At 40.7% G+C, this 19,248-nt stretch overlaps 2 protein-coding genes across 2 annotated transcripts; one reads left to right on the forward strand and one right to left on the reverse strand.

Annotated features, from left to right (window-relative positions):
- The first annotated feature begins 7,293 nt into the window (after nucleotides 1-7,293).
- Nucleotides 7,294-9,412, forward strand: LOC104447094 (TMV resistance protein N-like). Its single transcript, XM_039299695.1, has 4 exons — nucleotides 7,294-7,410; nucleotides 7,517-7,654; nucleotides 7,878-8,777; nucleotides 8,855-9,412. The coding sequence occupies exons 1-4, from the start codon at nucleotides 7,294-7,296 to the stop codon at nucleotides 9,410-9,412; spliced, it is 1,713 nt and encodes a 570-aa protein (XP_039155629.1).
- A 3,504-nt stretch (nucleotides 9,413-12,916) lies between these two features.
- Nucleotides 12,917-18,802, reverse strand: LOC120287044 (transposon Tf2-1 polyprotein). Its single transcript, XM_039299696.1, is given in 5 exon segments — nucleotides 12,917-13,318; nucleotides 14,813-15,251; nucleotides 15,585-17,164; nucleotides 17,243-17,567; nucleotides 17,685-18,802. Coding segments are annotated over 5 exon segments (3,864 nt in total).
- Nucleotides 18,803-19,248: the final 446 nt, after the last annotated feature.

The following is a 19,248-nucleotide window of genomic DNA, read 5'->3' on the forward strand; positions in this document are numbered from 1 at the left end:
AAACGACGTTGTTTGGCATCTTAAACCCTAAGTCAAAACCCTAAACCCCCAAATCGAGAGAGAGAGAGAGAGAGAGAGAGAGAGAGAGAAGCCATGGCGGCGTTGTCTTCTTCCCCGAAGAAGAACACCAACAAAGAGAGAGAGAAGCCATGGTGGCGTCGTCTTCTTCCCCGAAGAACAACACCAGCACCAGCCACTCTTTGAGCAAAACCCAATCCACCATATCCATCTGCGCCCTCCTTGTTTCCCTCACACTCCTCGTCTTCTCTCTCTCTCTATGCACCTTCAACCCCCCTTCTTCTTCCTCCTCCTCTGCCCTCGCCTCCTATTTTCCCATCACTTCTTGGCCAAGCGATGGTGGCCGAGCACGGTGGCCAAGCGATGGTGGCTGAGCAAACTAGGTCGCGCGAGAATGAACAAAAAAAACCCTAATTTCAATCCCAAATAAGTTATGTGACATCATTTTTCCTAAGTCATCCACATAGGACGGCAAAACGATGTTGTTTTCTTAAGTAGGACGGAAAATAACGTCGTTTAAAGGGTTTGTCGATTTTTTTTTTTTTAAATATAAAAGCCACGTAATCATTTTGGTTGGAATTTCTCGCCGGTAGCACCAAAGTGAACGTTTTTCCTCCGATTTGGCATTTAAGTAATCCGACTGAAACTTTTGGTACCAAAGAGAGCGTCGTACACAACTTATGGCATTGATAGTGTACTTCTCCCCGCATCATCATATAAACACCTTTGGGAAGAATACATGACATGCAATTGCATACTCTCCACATGATAACAATCAAGAGAATATATTCTGACCTTTTGCAAATTCACCACCTTTGGGTGTATGAACCACTAGGGTCAGTCGCTCCTTAATCATATGTTGTACATGCATCCCTTCATGAACTAACACACAATTACCTCCTTTGGGAGTATAAACATGCATCAGAATAGAAGACATCACATTACAATATGAGACCAATGTTTCTCAAATCCAATCAAGTGTGCCACTTTGGTGGTCACAACCCAATTGAATCATTGAAATTCTCTCATATCAGGAATATAAGTTTATGACTCACATTCACCTTTTACGTGTGATTTTAGACTTGATGATAGGGGCAATTCGTCACTAAAATCACACGTTGTGCCAATCACATTAATCCATTTGTTAATACATTATAAACCTTATACATGTTATCAATGAATCAATGCTCTACACATTCCTTATGTGATAATATACATGTGAGCTTACAATGTATTTCCAAAACCATAGAGAAATACATGAAAAATATGCAAAAAATACCTCTAAAAACACATACGTTAGGGTTTCATGTGCATTTTCACACTCATAAAATCATCAAACATATAAATAACCACATAATAGTGTAGATTGCATCCATGCAAGTACAACGGTCCAAACCACGCTTTGTTTGGAGCTTCCACATGCCCTCACGCGCCATCTGAATGCACAACGCGTGAGATGCATGCGCTAGCACCCAGAAACTGGCTCGAAGCCAATCCAAAAATCGGTCTGACCGGTCCAAGAGTCGAACAGTCAACGGTCACCCGGGTCAGGTCAAACCGGTCAACCCGGGTTAGGTCTTTGGTGATGTCATCGATGATGTCACATGCCACGTGGCGGTTGCACGTAAGGTGGCCTATGTGACATCATCATAGGATAGCTGTCGGCAAAATGACGTCACAAATGACATCATCATCGCACAGCTATTCACGACGAGTTGGTGGGATGACGTCATGATGACGTCATCACTGCTAAGGTGGTTCATGCGCTGGCACACGTGGGACCATATGACAACACGTGGCACCGCCTCCGAGCTTCGTCTCGGCGTGTGGAGGCTTGTGCGGCCGTTTCCGGCCTCTTCTCGATGCGTACGAGGCATCAAAATGCTCGTCTTGGCTCTTAGAATTCATATATGTGATCAAAATTCACTTTCACTGGAACAAAATTCACGAAAACAGGCAAAACATTCCTAGGGTAGGTGAAATCCGAAATTCTCATTGCCGGCACATTTGTCCTCCGCTAGAGGCGTGCTACACACCAAAACGCTCGTCTCGACGAGAAGAATGCAAATATGTTATCAAAATCAAGTTTCAATGGCAAAATTTATGAAAACAGGCCAAAAGCAACAATTCGGGTTCTAGGCTACGAGGCTTTGGTACCAAATGTTAGCCACCGAGGTAGCTTCCCAGGATCCACGTAGCTAGAAAACCGAACATGTAGGAGTAGAATACAAAGGTTTGTGTCCCTGATTTGGAATCCATTGTCCTTTATGAAGAATGACGACGATCCAATGCTCAAACGACGAGCCGACGCATAGGTTCTTCTCCTCTATGACCCTCGATTCCTAGCTCGATGAGACTGCCACTCACGGTTTACCTTATGTGAGGTGAGAGAATTTCTGGAAGAATTGAGGGCTAGAAGAGGGACTTTAGCGCTATTTATAGAGTTTTGGACGGACCCTCTCATCACAGGCCGGGCCCAACTCGGCCCACATAATGCCAGGCCCATATTCAACCATTAAGAAAACCTTATGCCTTACCTTAATAGACTAACCCCGTAAAACGGTAATTACAATCTCAATTAATGTAGCCCAAATAAGGAAAACGATTACATTTATCCCCCATTTCAACCAGCTAATTTGGGAATGCATGCCCCAAAAAAATTTCTTCGCTTTTCCATAGTGAGCCAATTTTCTTTTTTCAATTTCAATATCTTTTCTTTACTTTGGGAAATATCTGGGTTGTTTGTTATATTTTTGATTTCCTACTTTAGCATCTCAATTCTCCTATGAGTGCTTTGAGAATTTTTTCCTACTCCAAGATGCAAGGGTTTAATTTGCTTTTCACAATTTAGTTTTTAAATCGGCTCCTTCTCGCTTGGGAGATAACCAAACCCCATTGACAATATTTCCATACTCGTCGTCCTCTAAGCGCTATGTTTCAAATCTGAATTCTTTTGCTTTTTTCATTGGTTGTGGGATTAATCTTAGCAAGTAGGACTATGGTTTGACCAACTGCAAATAAAGCAAAGACTTCCATGTCTGGAAAAGCACTATCCATTCAATCATGCATAAGACTCTATCTAGTTTCTTTTTGACAAATTTCTCCCAATCTTTATTATTATCCCAAGTGAAAGCACATCCCTTGCTTTCCACTTCTATAATATCGCAATTGTTTAGGAAGTTTCTAAATGCTACTAGTCAATAATTTTTAGCCATCCTCCTCCCCACCTTCTCCCAAGGATAGAGTATTTCAATTTAATCCCCTTCACGCATCCACGGTAGATGGTTCGGATGTTTAATACCTTCCAGCTCCTTCCATAACATTCGTCTATCATGAAATACATTGGGTGCATGGATACAAGTTATATGCATTCGTAACTAATGTTCTTTTAGTTCACATATCATATCAATAAAATATATTGATATTTTGCTTCATGGAAATTGCTATTGTGGATGCAAGTACTTTCCCTCAACGAGCACACGTCTTGTTAGTATCCTCTGAAAGGGGAAGGGGAAGGAAAGAGGAGGGGGGTGGTGGGGAGAGGAAAATGGCAAGGCTCTGGATGCTCTTTGGGCTTTGTGGCCTTTTGCTTTTGAATTCTTTAATTGGCATTGAGTTGAAATCATAGTGCTTGAATTCAAACATCCACTTCTTTAGGCCTTTGAATTCAAACATCCACTTCTTTAGGCCTTGCAAATTGGACCAGGCCCTTCCAATTAGGACCACATTGGAGACCTATTTATCATTTTATCTTTCTTTTAATTTTTTTAATATATTTTAAAAAAGCCTATGCTTGATTTGTCAACTAAAACTTAGGTGTCAATGTTGACATGGACAATTTTTTAATTTTTGATTTTGTTTTTATTTTTTCTTCACATCGGCAACAAGACTATTGGCCTTTATTAGAGGCTATGGCCAACGAACCCCTCACCAAGTGCGAGTAAGGGTTCGTTGTTTCACAAAAATAATATATACTATATACCAAAATCGAGATTAGGTGAAACTTAAACATGAATGTGCCATACGATATCGAACTTTTAATTGACCAATACTCAATTTGATAGTCTTAAAAGTCTAATTGAGTTTTTCTTTTTATAAATAACTTATATGAAATTTCGAGCCCGGTCTATTTATATTTCAACATAATAAAATTGAATCCAAGTGCAGTTTTTGAATACTTCAATTTTCTTCAATTGAGTTCAAGTAAGAAATTCAATACTTGATCAAGCGAAGCTCGAGTGAAATTTCAAGCAATCAAACATGTGAGTCAAGCTTGACATTGCATCAACTCGCCTCAATGTGATATCCTTCTATCTTGAGTGGATGGGGAGATCGGCCAGGACATGACGATCGATCATTGATCAACAACCAGATCTGGTCTGCTACTCAACAACTTTGAGCTCAATAGCTTTGTCAAGGACCATGGTGGGCACGGAGGGCACGGTGAGGTGGGGACTCAAAAATGGTGGCGATGGTGGCTTGGGCAGTGGAGAAAGCCAAGCCCCAGGCAGAGCATAGGTTAAAGGAGTAAAAGAGAAAAAGATGTCAATATCCATACATTAAGATCTAATTTGATATTAGTAAATAAGTGCACGCCATATGAGAAGTTGACGAGACGTTGATATGACGCTTGCAAATCATTAAATATTTTTTCTCTTTATCGCGATGACTAGACTTAGGTCGCTAGCGATTAGACTGATGCCTCAAAAGTGGATTGCGCATCCTTGCGCGTGGACTAAGAGACACCAGCCGCACAGGTGTTCGCGTGGGCCGGACCCGAGACCTCGTAACCAGATTTACAAACCCTGGCGGCAGTCTCTGTCTTTGAGTCCTTGGCTGATTCTTCATCGGTCCAGCTTTTGTCTCTGAGTTCTGCTTTCTGCTTCCCTGGCTTTCTCTCTCTTCCCACTTTCTTCTTCCTCCTTCATACTCCTTCAAAACAATAGTCAACTCAGAACAATCCTAAATCTCTCTATGTTCTCGCCCTCGATACTGTCAGGGCCGGGCGATACATCGTCGTTACGGGTCGGCTTTGTTTATTTTTGCACGTCTATGGTTTTCCGGTGATCCCGATGTCGATCTCGCCCTCTACACCCTCGCCGCCGCGCGTTCCTTCCTCGTCCAGCAGCATATTTATCTGAAATCGAAAGCTGAAAAGGTTTTCACCAACCAAATGGCCCTGAGAGCGCTTGTTTCTTTGAAGCGAGCGAGAGCCAGAGCCAGGGCATAGGGAAGAGATCGTTGACTTCGCTGCTAATCGGGCAAGGGCAACCCCGGGTCAGAGGCCGCCGAGCATCTCCGAGAGCAAAGCCGACTCTGCTTCAGCTTTAAACTCTTGATTTTCTTAGCAAGACTCTCTCTCTGTTCCGATGCTTGGCAATCTAGAGAAGCACATATACCATCAGCTATTCTAATGGCTGCTTCTTCGAATATGAAAAGGAATTACCATGTGTTCCTCAGTTTCAGAGGGACAGATGTCCGCCAAGGCTTTCTCAATCATCTCTACGCGGCTCTGGACCAAAAAGGAATATGCACTTTTGTGGATAGCGAGGAGCTCAGGAAAGGAGAGGAGATATCGCCGGGCCTCATGAGGGCGATCGAGGAGTCATGCATTGCGATCATCATTTTCTCTGAGGACTACACCTCCTCGCTGTGGTGTTTGGAAGAGGCTGTGAAAATAATGGAGTGCAAGGAGCGAAATGGCCTGATTGTATTCCCAGTGTTTTTCAAAGTGGAACCAAGAGATGTAAGAGGAGGGAGAGAGAGTTATGAGAGAGCTATGGCTAAGCATGAGTACAAGTTCGGTAAGGATTCAAAGAAAGTGAAGAGATGGAAGGAGGCTTTCTTTAAAGCCGGTAGCTTGTCTGGATGGGAGTTGAATGACAGGTACGCACAAATGTGACGCGGTGTTTTGTGATTGTTAGCCCGTGATTGTTTGTTAGATATCAAATCGTATGCTCTTTTTTGGATCTTCGAATTGAAGATACAAAGTGGAGATAAATTAGACAGTGGACACAAAAGTCAAATAACCAAAGCTAGTAGATTCTTTGAATTGATTCTTGCTGTGTGGATAATGAGAAATTTATGTAACATAAATAGTGTGGTTCATAGTGCCCGAGTCATTATTGTCTTCGGATTCAGGTTCTTTGTAATTTTCCTTGCGTAGATGTTGGCACAGGTTCACCCTCCTTTCATCTTTTATTTTGCTAATCTTATTATGGAATTTTACTTATTTGAAACGCTAAAACCTGTTTATTTTTATCTTGAATGCTTATCAGAAATGAAGCGGAGCTCATTCAATGCATCGTAAAGGAATTATCGATTCGTCTCGACCGAACACCTTTGCATGTCGCTAAGTATCCAGTTGGAATAGATTTCCGAGTTCAAGAACTGATATGGTTGTCACAGAAAGAGTCGGCTGATGATGATGTTTTGATGATAGGTCTATGGGGACCTGGAGGCATAGGGAAGACAACAATTGCCAAGGCCCTATATAATCCTATGGAGAGACAATTTCAGGGTTGCAGTTTTTTGGAGCAAGTTAGAGAAAAATCAAACCGAAGCGATGGTCTTGTTACTTTACAAAAGGATCTTCTATCTGAGATCTTGGTTCATCCTTTAACGGTCTACAGTGTTGCTAGAGGAATTAGTTTGATACAAGAAAGACTATGCTGCAAGAAGGTTCTCCTGGTTCTTGATGATCTTGACCATAGAGATCAATTGGACGCATTAGCTAGAAAAGGTAATTGGTTTGGAAAAGGAAGTAGAATCATTGTTACATCAAGAGATAAACAATTGCTGACTTCTCATGGCATAAATTGTGTGTATGAAATTCAAACTTTAGGATGCCATGAAGCACAATATCTTTTTAGTCTATATGCTTTCCCAAATAACAAGAGTGTTGAAATAAGAAGGGATCTCATAGATAAAGCACTACATTATGCCGACGGACTTCCATTAGCCCTCGAAGTGTTGGGCTCATTCTTACGTGGAAGAAAGGAACCTGCATGGGAAAGTACATTCCATAAACTCTCCAAAATTCCTGAACCAACTATCAATCGAGTTCTCAAGATAAGTTTCGATGGATTGGAGAACGAAGAGAGGAAGATTTTCCTTGATATTGCTTGTTTCTTTAAGGGAAAAAATATAAAGTACATCAAGGAAGTTCTTGACAACTGTGGTTTTCACACAGCCATAGGAATGGAAATTCTCATCGAAAGTTCCTTGATATAAAACCAGTATGAGACCCTGGAAATGCATGATTTGATTCAGTCAATGGGTCGGGATATTGTTAATGAAGCATGTCGTGATGATCCTGGGAAACGCAGTAGATTATGGCTTTTGGAAGATGTTGAGGACATATTTTGTTGCAACACGATAAAAGTTGTTTATGTCAGTTTTGCTATATTTTAGTTTACATTACTCTAATTCGGACGGTATAACGTAAATCTTAACTAGAAATTTTGTCTGACTACTGAACTAGCTTTGTTATGGATAGGGAACGGATGCAGTAGAGGCCATAGTATTGGACTTCCCCCCACCAGAAGTGATAATCATCAATCCTGATGCTTTCACAAATATGAAAAAGTTGAGAATACTCATTTTGCTCAGAGTGCATATCTCTTCACAAGCTCAAGTACGTCTCCCTAACAAGCTAAGATGGCTTGAATGGCCCAATGCCCCAAATCTAGAATTTGGCTCTGGTCTAAATAAACTCGAGAGACGCGATATCCCGAAAAGTCATATCAAACAATTAGGGGGCAACTCTCAAGTAAGCATTTGTGATGATTAGCTTTTCCTTTTTATAGCTATAAAAAACATTCGCAGAGCTTAATGACCGCACTAGTATGTTTTTGCAGAATTTTAGCAAGCTGAAGTCCATCAATTTCAGTGAATGCAAGTCCCTGGTTAGTATTCACGACCTGTCATCGGCTCCAAATATGGAGAAATTGATTCTTAATAGGTGTGAGAGCTTGGTGGAGGTTCACCCATCCGTTGGATATCTTGTCAAGCTAAAAGTTTTGTCACTAGAATTGTGCTCTAATCTTAGAAATTTTCCTAACACGCTGAAGACTAAATCTCTTGAAACCCTTGAGCTCCGTGGTTGCTCTAAACTTGAGAAGTTCCCAGATATAGACGGAAAGATGGAACATCTGAAAAGACTTGATCTACGTGGGATAGCTATTAAAGAACTCCCTGCATCAATTGAAAATCTTGTCTCTGTGGAGTTGATGGATTTAGCATTTTGCAAAAACCTCATGAGGCTTCCTTCGCACATTTATAAGTTGCAAAATCTCGAGTATTTTAATCTTGAGAGCTGCTTGAATTTAATTACGTTTCCAAAAAACATGGAGGATTCAACTGATCCTGATGGCCATCTGGGATTCCGAAAACTAGTGTACCTGAAACTTGATTGGTGCAATCTATCAGAAGTACAGTCCCTTGAGAGTTTTTCCAATTTTCTTGAATTGAAGTATCTACGACTTCAAGATAACAAGTTTGCTGGTTTGCCAACATGCATAAACAAGTACTATCGTTTGAAAAGCTTGATTGTTGACGGATGCGAGCTACTACAAGAGATTCCTCAGCTTCCACCAAATATCGATATACTATCAGCAGATCGTTGCAAATCTCTGCAAAAACTCCCAGATTTGTGGGGTCAACCCTCCCACATCGGGTGGGTTAGCCTGGCTTCATGTTGTGAATTATTCCACAAAGGGATCAATATGGATGATGTGGCTAATGTGTCATTACTCGAGGTCTCTCTCTGTGTATATATGTATATGTATATGTATATAACTTCAAATGCTTGACATGCGTACTTTCCATGTGACAGAAACTGCCAAAGATGAAAGATGACGTTGACATTGTCCTAATTGGAAGAGAGATGCCTAAATGGATTCTCCCCTGTGAAGAGGATTCCATATCTTTCATGGTTCCCCGGGACTTGTATGACAAGCTCAAAGGACTAGCATTCTGTGTTGTTCTCAGCCCGGAGGAAGGAAAAGTGGTCCGTTATTCATGTGATTTTAAGATACTTGTTAATGGCCAAACGGTGATGGAGGGCATGAGATATTTTTTTGCGATGGAATCTGACCATGTGTGCCTTAGTTATTGGTTAAAGAGTTGTAAGGATGGACTGCCAAAGGATTGGAGCCATTTCCAACTTTGCCTCAGAGCAGAGAAAGGAAGCATAAAGAAGCGTGGACTCCGTCTAATATGCGAGCAAAGGGAGGATGATCTAAGGGTGGTGTTCCCAACACCATCAACTGACAGAAACAAATTGGAATTTTCAAGGGAAAGATACTCGAAAGACAATTTTCAATGGACCAGTCCGGTTGAAAGAGATGGGGACAGCTTGTCACTTTTAACGAAGAAGATCTTGATCGTCTAAAACTATGGCGAGACTGGGAATTGCAATGACTTTTGCTTTTCTTCTTTTTTGGGTCTCTACTACATATTTGTAAGTGTCTGCTCCTTCAATCAGAATTCAAAATCATTATAAAACAGAGGTTTTGCATCATTCTACTGACATGATTGAGGAACAATTTTTTTTTTCTTTTTGCCTCTGTTTCTTTATGATTTGTGATGCAGAGTGCATTAACCCAAAAAATATGAGGATACGTGTTGAATGGCCATGGTCTTCCAAGTTGCTCCGTGTAATTTGTCACATCAGTCTCTGTCACCTCTCTTAGTCCAATGAATTATGCCACTACTTCGTACTTAAAAATTCTGAGATAATAAGTTGTGCTCAATCAAGCCTAATCTTATACCTTTAGGATAGTGTTGTTTGAATTGTCTCAAAGATCAAAAGGTCTATCTAGGAAAAATTAGTTGATTCCTCTGTTGTTACTTGGCAGATTTCATTGGATAGGTATGAAGGGTGAGCTTTAGCTTTAAGACTTTGCATTTAGGCAAAGGACATTCACTCGAAGAATGTTTATGACAAGCAAATAGCGCCTTAGTAAATGCCTTGTAAAATACATATTGCAAAGTATTTCATAAAATAAGAGAAAAGAATTACCAAGAGTAGAATGGAGAAACTTGCGATTGCAGATAAAAGCCCCCGCCTGGGGCACAACAATAGCACTGGTACCGACGTCTTGTGACCCTAAGTGATGCTGCCAAGGTCGCACAAGCCCATGTAATGTGCCGGTGCCGCACGATTCTAGGCGGCCCAATGCAGAATCCACATGATTAGGCAACTTGACGCCTGACTCTCTCTAAGCTACATCTAGCATTGAGTGACCCTCGGTGAGTTAGATTTGGTGTGGAGCAACCCTTGGCAAAGTTTGCCGATGTCTGCCGACCCTTGGTGGAGTTGTGCCGGCATCCCTCAACCTCCTCCACGAAGCTTCCCAACCACGATCGACCACAACCTCTATCCAAGATTGGGAGGGGGGCAAAATAGGAATACTACTATATGAGTGATATCAAGATTGGAAAAACAAGATTGTATTAAACTTCTGAATGTGCATTTCGAAAATACCAAAGCCCAAAGCTGGAGTTCGTCTTGAGCCTTGACCATTTTCAAAGCAAAACTTTACAAAAATTTGAAACTGTGTTACCAAACGCCAAAACTCTGGCTTAAAGACCTTTAAAGGTCCAAAACCACTCGTAAATGCTCCCCAAAGGCATTTGATTATCTTGGCTCAGTAAGGGCAAACGTGTAATTTTGTGAGTGCCCACCCCATTGGTCTAGTATTTGGACCTCCTAAGTCAGCCCCTCCCCCAACAAATACCACCGTCAATCATCTCTGCCCGTCTCATCATGTACTTTCATTTCCCACCCATCGACCCGTCTCTCTGACTGGGCCCCAATACAAAACCTCTCCAAAAAAATTGGCCCTTAAATTATATGAAAATCTTCATTTTCTTTTTGCCACTTCTTTTTTTTTTTGTCAAACAAAAATTTATTAAATATCAAAGTACTTCGAACACCAAAGCTCACAATTGGGCATCAAACAAAGCAGATCTTGAAGGGATTTGAGGGTGATGAATTATCTAATTAGAAGGTAGAGTTTTTAGTTGATAAGCCTTATAAATCTAGTTTGCTATTCTATTGGACTCTCTTGGACAATGGGCTAAGTAGGTATGCTTGAATTGGCCCATAATCTTACGAGCTTCTGTATTAAGAGCACGTGTTTCCCACTTACATTGATTTGAGCCATTAACCATGTGAATTAAAGACTTGCAATCGGATATGGTTTCTTCCTTCTTTGTTTCGAGGAGAGAGAGAGAGAGAGAGAGAGAGAGAGAGAGAGAGAGAGAGAGAGAGAGCTGTGAGCAGACCTAGGGTTTCAACTTGAATCGCAGACAACGCTAGTACCAATCTTGCCGTTCCGTCCATGCCCTATTTGGTAATGTTTATATTCATCTCAAATTTTTGTTTTTTTGTTCCTTAGAATAAAAAAAAAAGAATAGAAATCCGTTTGAAAACATCAATTAATTTTTTTATTTTCCAGAATAGAAAAGTGGTTGGGGAATAAATTTGGAATAAATACAAAAAGAAAAAAAAAAGTAGTTTCTTGTTCCTGGGAACAATTTTTAGAAATAAGTTATTTTTTCTTTTTTTTTTCTTTTATTCTTCCTTGTTGCCCCTTGCCCTTTGCCATTGCCCCTGCTGTTCGACCGCCCTCATCGACTGACCACCATCGCCGATCGCCACCGCCTACCTCTCGTTGCTACTCGCCAATCGATCGCCAGCCACTGACTACCGTCGATGATCATCAAGGCCACTGCTCACCAGCTAGCTGACAATCATCTGACGTTGCCACCGCTAGCCGCCATCTCCACTTTGCCAGCCTCGATTGGCAGTCAACCATGGGGGTCGATGGCGGCGGGCGGTGATCGATGTTGTTAGTGGTCGTCAGTGGCTGGCAGCAATGATCGGCAACGGTGGTGGTCAGTGGCAAGCGGCAATGGTCGGCGATGGTGGCAATAAGGAAGAATAAGAAAAAATTTAAAAGAAATTCTACATTGTGAATCATATCAAACGCATTTATATATTATATATATATATATATATTCATTTCAAGAATAGAAATTTTATGTAGTTACCAAACGCATTCTTTTATTGAGAAATTGTTTCTAGGAATATAAATAGAAAAAAATTATTTCTGAAAAAAATTGTTTTCCGGAATAAAAGCGTTACCAAACATACCCCAAATTTTCGAACGCATCTCGAACAACACAGGCAACTACTTCCGTGTTCGATCCATCTACATAAGAACCGTCAAAATTGGCCTTTAAAGTTCTTTCCTTTGGAGCTCTCCAACGCAGAGGTGGGTCTTCTTCTTCTGACACTATTTCTTGATCTTTATAATTACACTTGCACCAGCGTAAATGTGGGTCTTCTTCTTCTGACGTTGTTTCTTGTTCTTTATAATTCCACTTGCACCAGTTACGGAACATGTTGCGTGCCTCCTCAACTAGAATTTCTGGTTTTGGGCGTATCTTTCGAAAGATGCAGTCGTTTGTCGCCCTCCAAATGAACCACAAGACACTTGCAACAACCTCGAAAGACGGTAGATCTACTCATTTTTCCTTGATTTCCAGCAACCGTTCTTCGATTCTTGACAGCCCAACTCGTGAAATCATAATTTGCAATGCAGGATTCGCCCAGATCAGCGAAGTCCAAGGGCACAACAAGAACAAGTGCTCTCGTCTCAGGTTCTGAGCTGCAAATGGGACATGAGGCTTCAGGTAGTATGTTTCCTCTGCATAAGTTGACCTTGGTAGGGATAACATTCTGACATAGACTCCTATAAAGATTTTAATGTTTTTTTTTTTTTTTTGGGCGGGTGTTTCATATGCCAAATTATGTTCCATAACTGATGGAGCGGTGGATATGATGTTGATGTTTGCTCTCCCATGTTTGGCAAAACCGTTTTTCAATCTATATGTAAGCACTCTTAATGGTGAAATGACTTGATTCAGTCCCTGTCCACACTAACCTATCTCGAGCATCCTGAGTTTTAAGACGAATCGTTAGTATTTCGTCAATGATCTGCTCATCGAACATTATAGGTAGCATTTGTTCATTCCATTTATCCTCCTCCTCAAGAATTAGTTCAGCAACTTGAGTAGGTTCACCATAGTTCGCAAGTTCACCAATGATGCCTCTCTTGAGCCATATGTCTTCTCTTATACTAATATCATCTCCGTTTCCTACTGACCACATCACTAAAGATGAAATAGCTTCCCTGCCCATTAACATACTTTGCCAACCCCAAGAGGGTTGGGAACATTTTCTAGCATTCCAAAATGAGCCATGGGGGAAGTAGATCCCTTTCAAAATCTGACATCACAAAGAAGTTGTATTATGAGAAAGCCTCCAGGCTTGTCTCCCAAGCATCACCTTGTTAAAAGAAATTAAGTCTTTAAATCCCATCCCTCCTTAATCTTTCCTCTGTTTTAGCAATCCCCATCTTCTCCAATGTAGCCCTGTTTTAGAGTCATTGTTTTTCGACCAAAAAGAAGCTATTCGCCTTTGAATGGATTTGCAAAGGGAAACTGGAATTTTAAAAATAAACATGGCATATTGCGGCAATGCTTGAACCACTGTTTTGAGTAGAATTTCTTTTCCCACTTTTGAGATCAAGCTTTCATTCCACCCCTCTAATTTCATATTAACTTTGGCTAATATCCATGCAAACATTTGCTTTTTAGAAGATCCCCAATCAGATGGAATTCCCAAGTACTTCCTGATGTGAATCGTTGTGGATAGATCGTTCTACGAAAGTCCGGATGATGCAAATTGCGAACCTTGACCTCTAATCGAACTTGTAATTGGCAACCTCGGTATGAACGTGACTTGTTGACGAATGCGTGTCAACCAACCAACGTTATAGACGCGATGAGCAAAAGAATTCACTATCTCGCTTGATAAGTCGAATTAACCATCATAAGGGAACCTTGATTCGGTCAAGTTCTCAAAAGAACAATAGAAGAGAATCTCTCGACTTTTTCCTCAAAAATAAAATATATCTGTCCCCAAAGAAATTTGGCAAATCTAGCCGCCACAAAAACCCTAAAACCAACCCTAAAAATCTAATGCGTCATATTCTAGAATATTCCTAAACAAGAAGATATATATATATATATATATATATATGTTGTACTTTAGCCGGTACGTCCATGATGGGATGAGATTGGATCGTACCATATCGTCTTGATACATTACGATGGAAAGACACTATTGAACGAGTATAAATGGAGATGTATAAAAGCCTCCCGAAGACAACCCTTAGAACGGTTGGCAGAGCATACGATCAAAAATCCTCTCATTTGTTCATTCCATTTCCATTAAAGGGATAATGCGTTCCATTTTACTTTTACAAGAACAATTTGCATTTACGCCGTGGAAATCGGGTGCTTTCCTCATGATCGCATCCAGACCAACGTGAGGTAATTTTGTTCATGTTACATCGACAATTCAATGTTCGTTTCGGGGCTAATTGTTGTTTGCGCATCGGAATCAGGTAAGTCGTCTTCCACCGACTTGAACTCCAACAATATATATATATATATATATATATATATATATATTGACTTGGTCAAATATTTGGTGACCAGATAATCAAATTGCGCCAAGATTTTCAAGATTCTTCAAGATTTGATCAAAGGTCATCTTCACACCGAAATCACGAACCATGACGCCAACAGTTTGCCTAAATTGCTTGGCCCACGCTCAAGTAATCGAACCAGTATGAATAGACAATGGGTCCTTAGCACTTCCTCCTCGATATGGCTCGATGTCCACATCATTCCCTCCCCCGTGCAAAGGATTTGCCCTCAAATCATCATTGGCATCGAAAAGAGTCAAGTCAGAAACATTAAATGTAGCATTAACATCATACTTACGTGGAAGATCAAGCTTGTAGGAATTATTGTTAACTCTTTCCAAAACCATGAATGGTCCATCCTCTCATGGTAGTAACTTAGAATGTCGCTGCTCAGGAAATCTCTCTTTGTGCATATGAACCCAAACCCAATCGCCGGGTTCAAACACCACTTCCTTGCGCCCTTTGTTGGCTTGCCTTGCATATTGCTCAGTCTTGCGCTCAATATTGGCGCGCGTCTTCTCATGCAACGCCTTGACAAATTCATCTTTCTTCGCTCCATGTAAATCCACATGCTCATCAACAAGTAAAGGCGTTAAATCTAACGGAGTTAATGGATTAAAACCATAGACAATCTCTAATGGTGTAAATTTAGTAGCAGAATGCATGCTCCTATTGTATGCAAATTCAACATGTGGCAAACAATCTTCCCAAGATTTTATATTCTTTTTAATAATAGCACACACCAGTACCCCTAAAGTTCTATTAACTACCTCGGTTTGACCATCGGTCTGTGGATGACAAGTAGTAGAAAATAACAACCGTGTTCCTAATTTTTTCCACAATGTTTTCCAAAAGTAGCTAAGAAATTTAGAATCTCGATCTGAAACAATCAATCTAGGCATGCCATGCAAACGTACAACCTCCCTAAAGAACAAATCAGCAACGTGAGATGCATCATCAGTTTTATGACAAGGTATAAAATAAGCCATCTTTGAAAACTGATCAACATCCACATAAGTAGAATCTCTACCATACTTAGACCTAGGCAATCCTAACACAAAATCCATAGAAATGGCAGTCCAAGGATGCGTTGGAATAGGTAATGGTGTAAACAAGCCTTGCGGTTTAGTTGTAGACTTAGATTGCTTACAAGCAATGCATCTCTTACAGACACGTGTGACATCTCTCTTCATATGTGGTCAATAAAAATGTTCATCCATCACTTCATAAGTCTTATTAATGCCAAAATGTCCCATTAAACCACCACTATGCACTTCTCGCACCAACAATTCACGCGAAGAACACTTAGGCAAACATAGTTTGTTTTCACGGAAAAGATAACCTTCATGCCTATAGAATTTGTCAAATGCAGCGTGTTCACATGCTTCATACACTCTCCCAAAGTCATCATCATCAGCATATATGCCCTTGATATGCTCAAAACCTAGACACTTTGCTTCTAAAATAGTTAGAATCGCGTACCTTCGAGAAAGTGCGTCGGCTACCACATTCTCCTTACCTTTCTTGTACTTGATCACATATGGAAAAGTCTCGATGAACTCCATCCATTTGGCATGTCTTTTATTCAACTTTTGCTGTCCTTTCAAGTACTTTAAGGTCTCGTGATCGGTGTGGATCATAAACTCCTTCGACCATAGATAATGTTGCCAAGTCTCCAAAGCTCGCACTAAAGCATACATCTCCTTATTGTAGGTAGGATAATTCAATGTTGCTCCACTCAATTTCTCACTAAAATAAGCTATGGGATGCCCTCCTTGCATCAACACGGCTCCAATTCTTGTACCAGAAGCATCGCACTCTTTCTCAAAAGTAGCACCGAAATTCGACAAAGATAACAAATGAGCATTAGTTAACTTATATTTTAGCAGATTAAATGCTTTCTCTTGCTCTTCTCCCCACGTGAAACCCACGTGCTTCTTGATAACCTCAGTTAAAGGTGCGGCAATGGTGCTCAAATTTCTCACAAATCGCCGATAAAAACTCGCCAATCCATGAAAGCTACGCACCTCTCCTACGGTCTTAGGTGTTGGCCATTCACGAATTACTTTGACCTTTTCTTCATCAACCTGTATACCATCAACACTAACAACAAATCCTAGAAATACCAATTTGTTGGTAACAAAATAGCACCTCTTTAGATTAGCGTATAATTGCTCGGCCCATAAAACCTACAAAACAGCTCGCACATGCTCAATATGGTCATTAGGGCTTTGGCTATTTATCAAGATGTCATCGAAATAGACAACCACAAATCGACCAATAAAAGCACGCAAAACATGATTCATAAGTCGCATAAACGTGCTCGGTGCATTAGTTAATCCAAATGGCATGACTAACCACTCGTATAATCCATACTTAGTCTTAAATGCAGTTTTCCATTCATCACCTTCTTTCATCCTAATTTGATGATAGCCACTTTTCAAATCGATCTTAGTGAAAATACAAGAACCATGCAACTCACACAACATGTCATCTAACCTAGGAATATGATGTCGATACTTTACTGTGATGTTATTGATTGCTCGGCAATCGACACACATTCGCCAAGTTCCATCCTTCTTTGGCACCAACAAAACAGGGACGAGGCACGGGCTAAGACTCTCTCTCACATACCCCCGTTCCAATAGTTCACTAACTTGCCATTGAAGTTCCTTTGTCTCATCGGGATTGCTTCGATATGCGGGTCGATTAGGTAATGGCGCACCAAGAATCAAGTTAATTTGATGTTCTATGCCTCGAATCAGTGGTATCCCTCTAGGAAGTTCATCAGGAAAGACATCTTCAAATTCCTGCAATAAAGACACAATAGGACTAGGCAAACTTGGGTCAAGATCGTTAGTAGAAAACAAAACCTCCTTGTACAAAAGTACAAGCATCGGTCGGTCTAGAACTAAAGCTCTCCTCACCTCACTCGGTTTTGCATAAAAATTCTTTTGTCTATTTTCTTTCCTCTCTTCTTTTCTCTCGGTTTTTACCACAATTCTTCTCTCGGCCTCTCCTTTTCCTTGTGTCTCAGACACACCACACAAGCTCTCGGATTTCTCACATTTTCTTTCTCTCTTGGCTTCTCGTTGTAACTTTAACTGATCTTGATACACCTTACTAGGTTTCATCGATACTAAGGTATAAGCCTTTTGATTTATCACCAATGAATAACAATTAGTATACCCATCATGATGTACCTTTCGATCATATTGCCATGGTCTTCCAAGCAAGATATGACCCGCTTACATAGGTACAACATCACACTCTACCTCGTCCTTATATCTCCCTATCTCAAATGGGATTCGAACTTGTTTCGACACTTTCACCTCACCACTATCATTTAACCATTGAAGTCTATAAAGCCTAGGGTGCTTTGTCATCTTCAAACCCAACTTATTCACCATAATACAACTTGCCGCATTTACACAACTATCTCCATCAATTATCATACTACAGATCTTATCATTCACCACACATCTTGTATGAAACAAGTTATCTCTTTGTTGATGATGCTCCTCCTCATTTACTTGCATACTAAGAGAACGCCTAACCACCAATAAGTCTCCTTTTATAGCTATTTCTCCATTACTACAATCCTCCAATGGTGGCATCTCATCATCCTCTTCTTCCCTTTCACTTTCGGACTCAATAACACCATGTCCAGTCATGATCATCACCCTCCTATTAGGGCATTGATTCACCATATGACCGCTGCCCAAACACTTAAAACATTCAATCTCACGAGTTCTAGTGTTAGGGTTTTCAGTTTTACTTGAAGCTGGATTTGTTCCAACTTTACCGTCCCTCCCCTTCTCCTTTGAGGTTTCAGTTTTGGTGTTGTTTCCTCTCCAATCTGGCTTCTCATCTCTCTTCCAATTGAATCTCCAATTCTGATTTGATCCTCCTCCACTCTTGTGATTTCAGTCCAACTTCAATTGCCGCTCAACTTTGATAGTTTTGTCCACCAATTCCTCCAATTCAACATAGTGTTATAGCTCCACCACCCTTGCTATGTCTCGGCTCAAACCACTCAAAAATCTTGACATTGTGGCCTCATGATCCTCCACCACATTAGCACGGATCATGGTAATCTCCATCTCCTTATGATACTCTTCTACGCTCTTATTACCTTGTGTGAGATTTTGTAATTTTTGAAACAAATCTCGATGGTAATGACTTGGTACAAAACACCTCCTCATCAATGCTTTCATCTCATCCCACGTTTCTATCGATCTTTCACCATTGCGCCTCTTACTAGTCACAAGTTGATCCCACCAAATTATAGCATAATCAGTAAATTCAACAGCTGCAATTTTTACCTTTTTGAGCTCGAAGTATCGTTGGCAATCAAATACCATCTCCATGTGTTTCTCCCATTATAGATACGCATCATGATTATTCTTCCCTTGAAAAGAAGGAATCTTCATCTTGATATTGCCAAGTTTATTATCTTCTTAGTGTCTAAACCCTTGGGCTCCATTCCACCTTTCAAATCGAGCATCTTGATCATCCTCCATGTTGACCTCACCATCATCATAATGTTGCTGCATTCTATGTTGTGTTCTAAAGGTGTCTCGCTAATGTTGCGGCTTTCCCCGGGGTAGCTCTTGGTCACCATCAACCTTCATGCCATTCCCCATCATTCGGCCACTAAACT

Source organism: Eucalyptus grandis, chromosome 8 (genome assembly GCF_016545825.1).
Source record: "Eucalyptus grandis isolate ANBG69807.140 chromosome 8, ASM1654582v1, whole genome shotgun sequence".
Taxonomy (NCBI): Eukaryota; Viridiplantae; Streptophyta; class Magnoliopsida; order Myrtales; family Myrtaceae; genus Eucalyptus; species Eucalyptus grandis.

Coding starts and splice junctions, on each gene's coding strand:
- LOC104447094 (XM_039299695.1), top strand. CDS start 7,294: ATGGGTCGGGATATTGTTAATGAAGCATGTCGTGATGATCCTGGGAAA. Junction 7,411..7,516: donor ACACGATAAAAGTTGTTTAT/GTCAGTTTTGCT, acceptor TGTTATGGATAG/GGAACGGATGCAGTAGAGGC. Junction 7,655..7,877: donor ATATCTCTTCACAAGCTCAA/GTACGTCTCCCT, acceptor ATGTTTTTGCAG/AATTTTAGCAAGCTGAAGTC.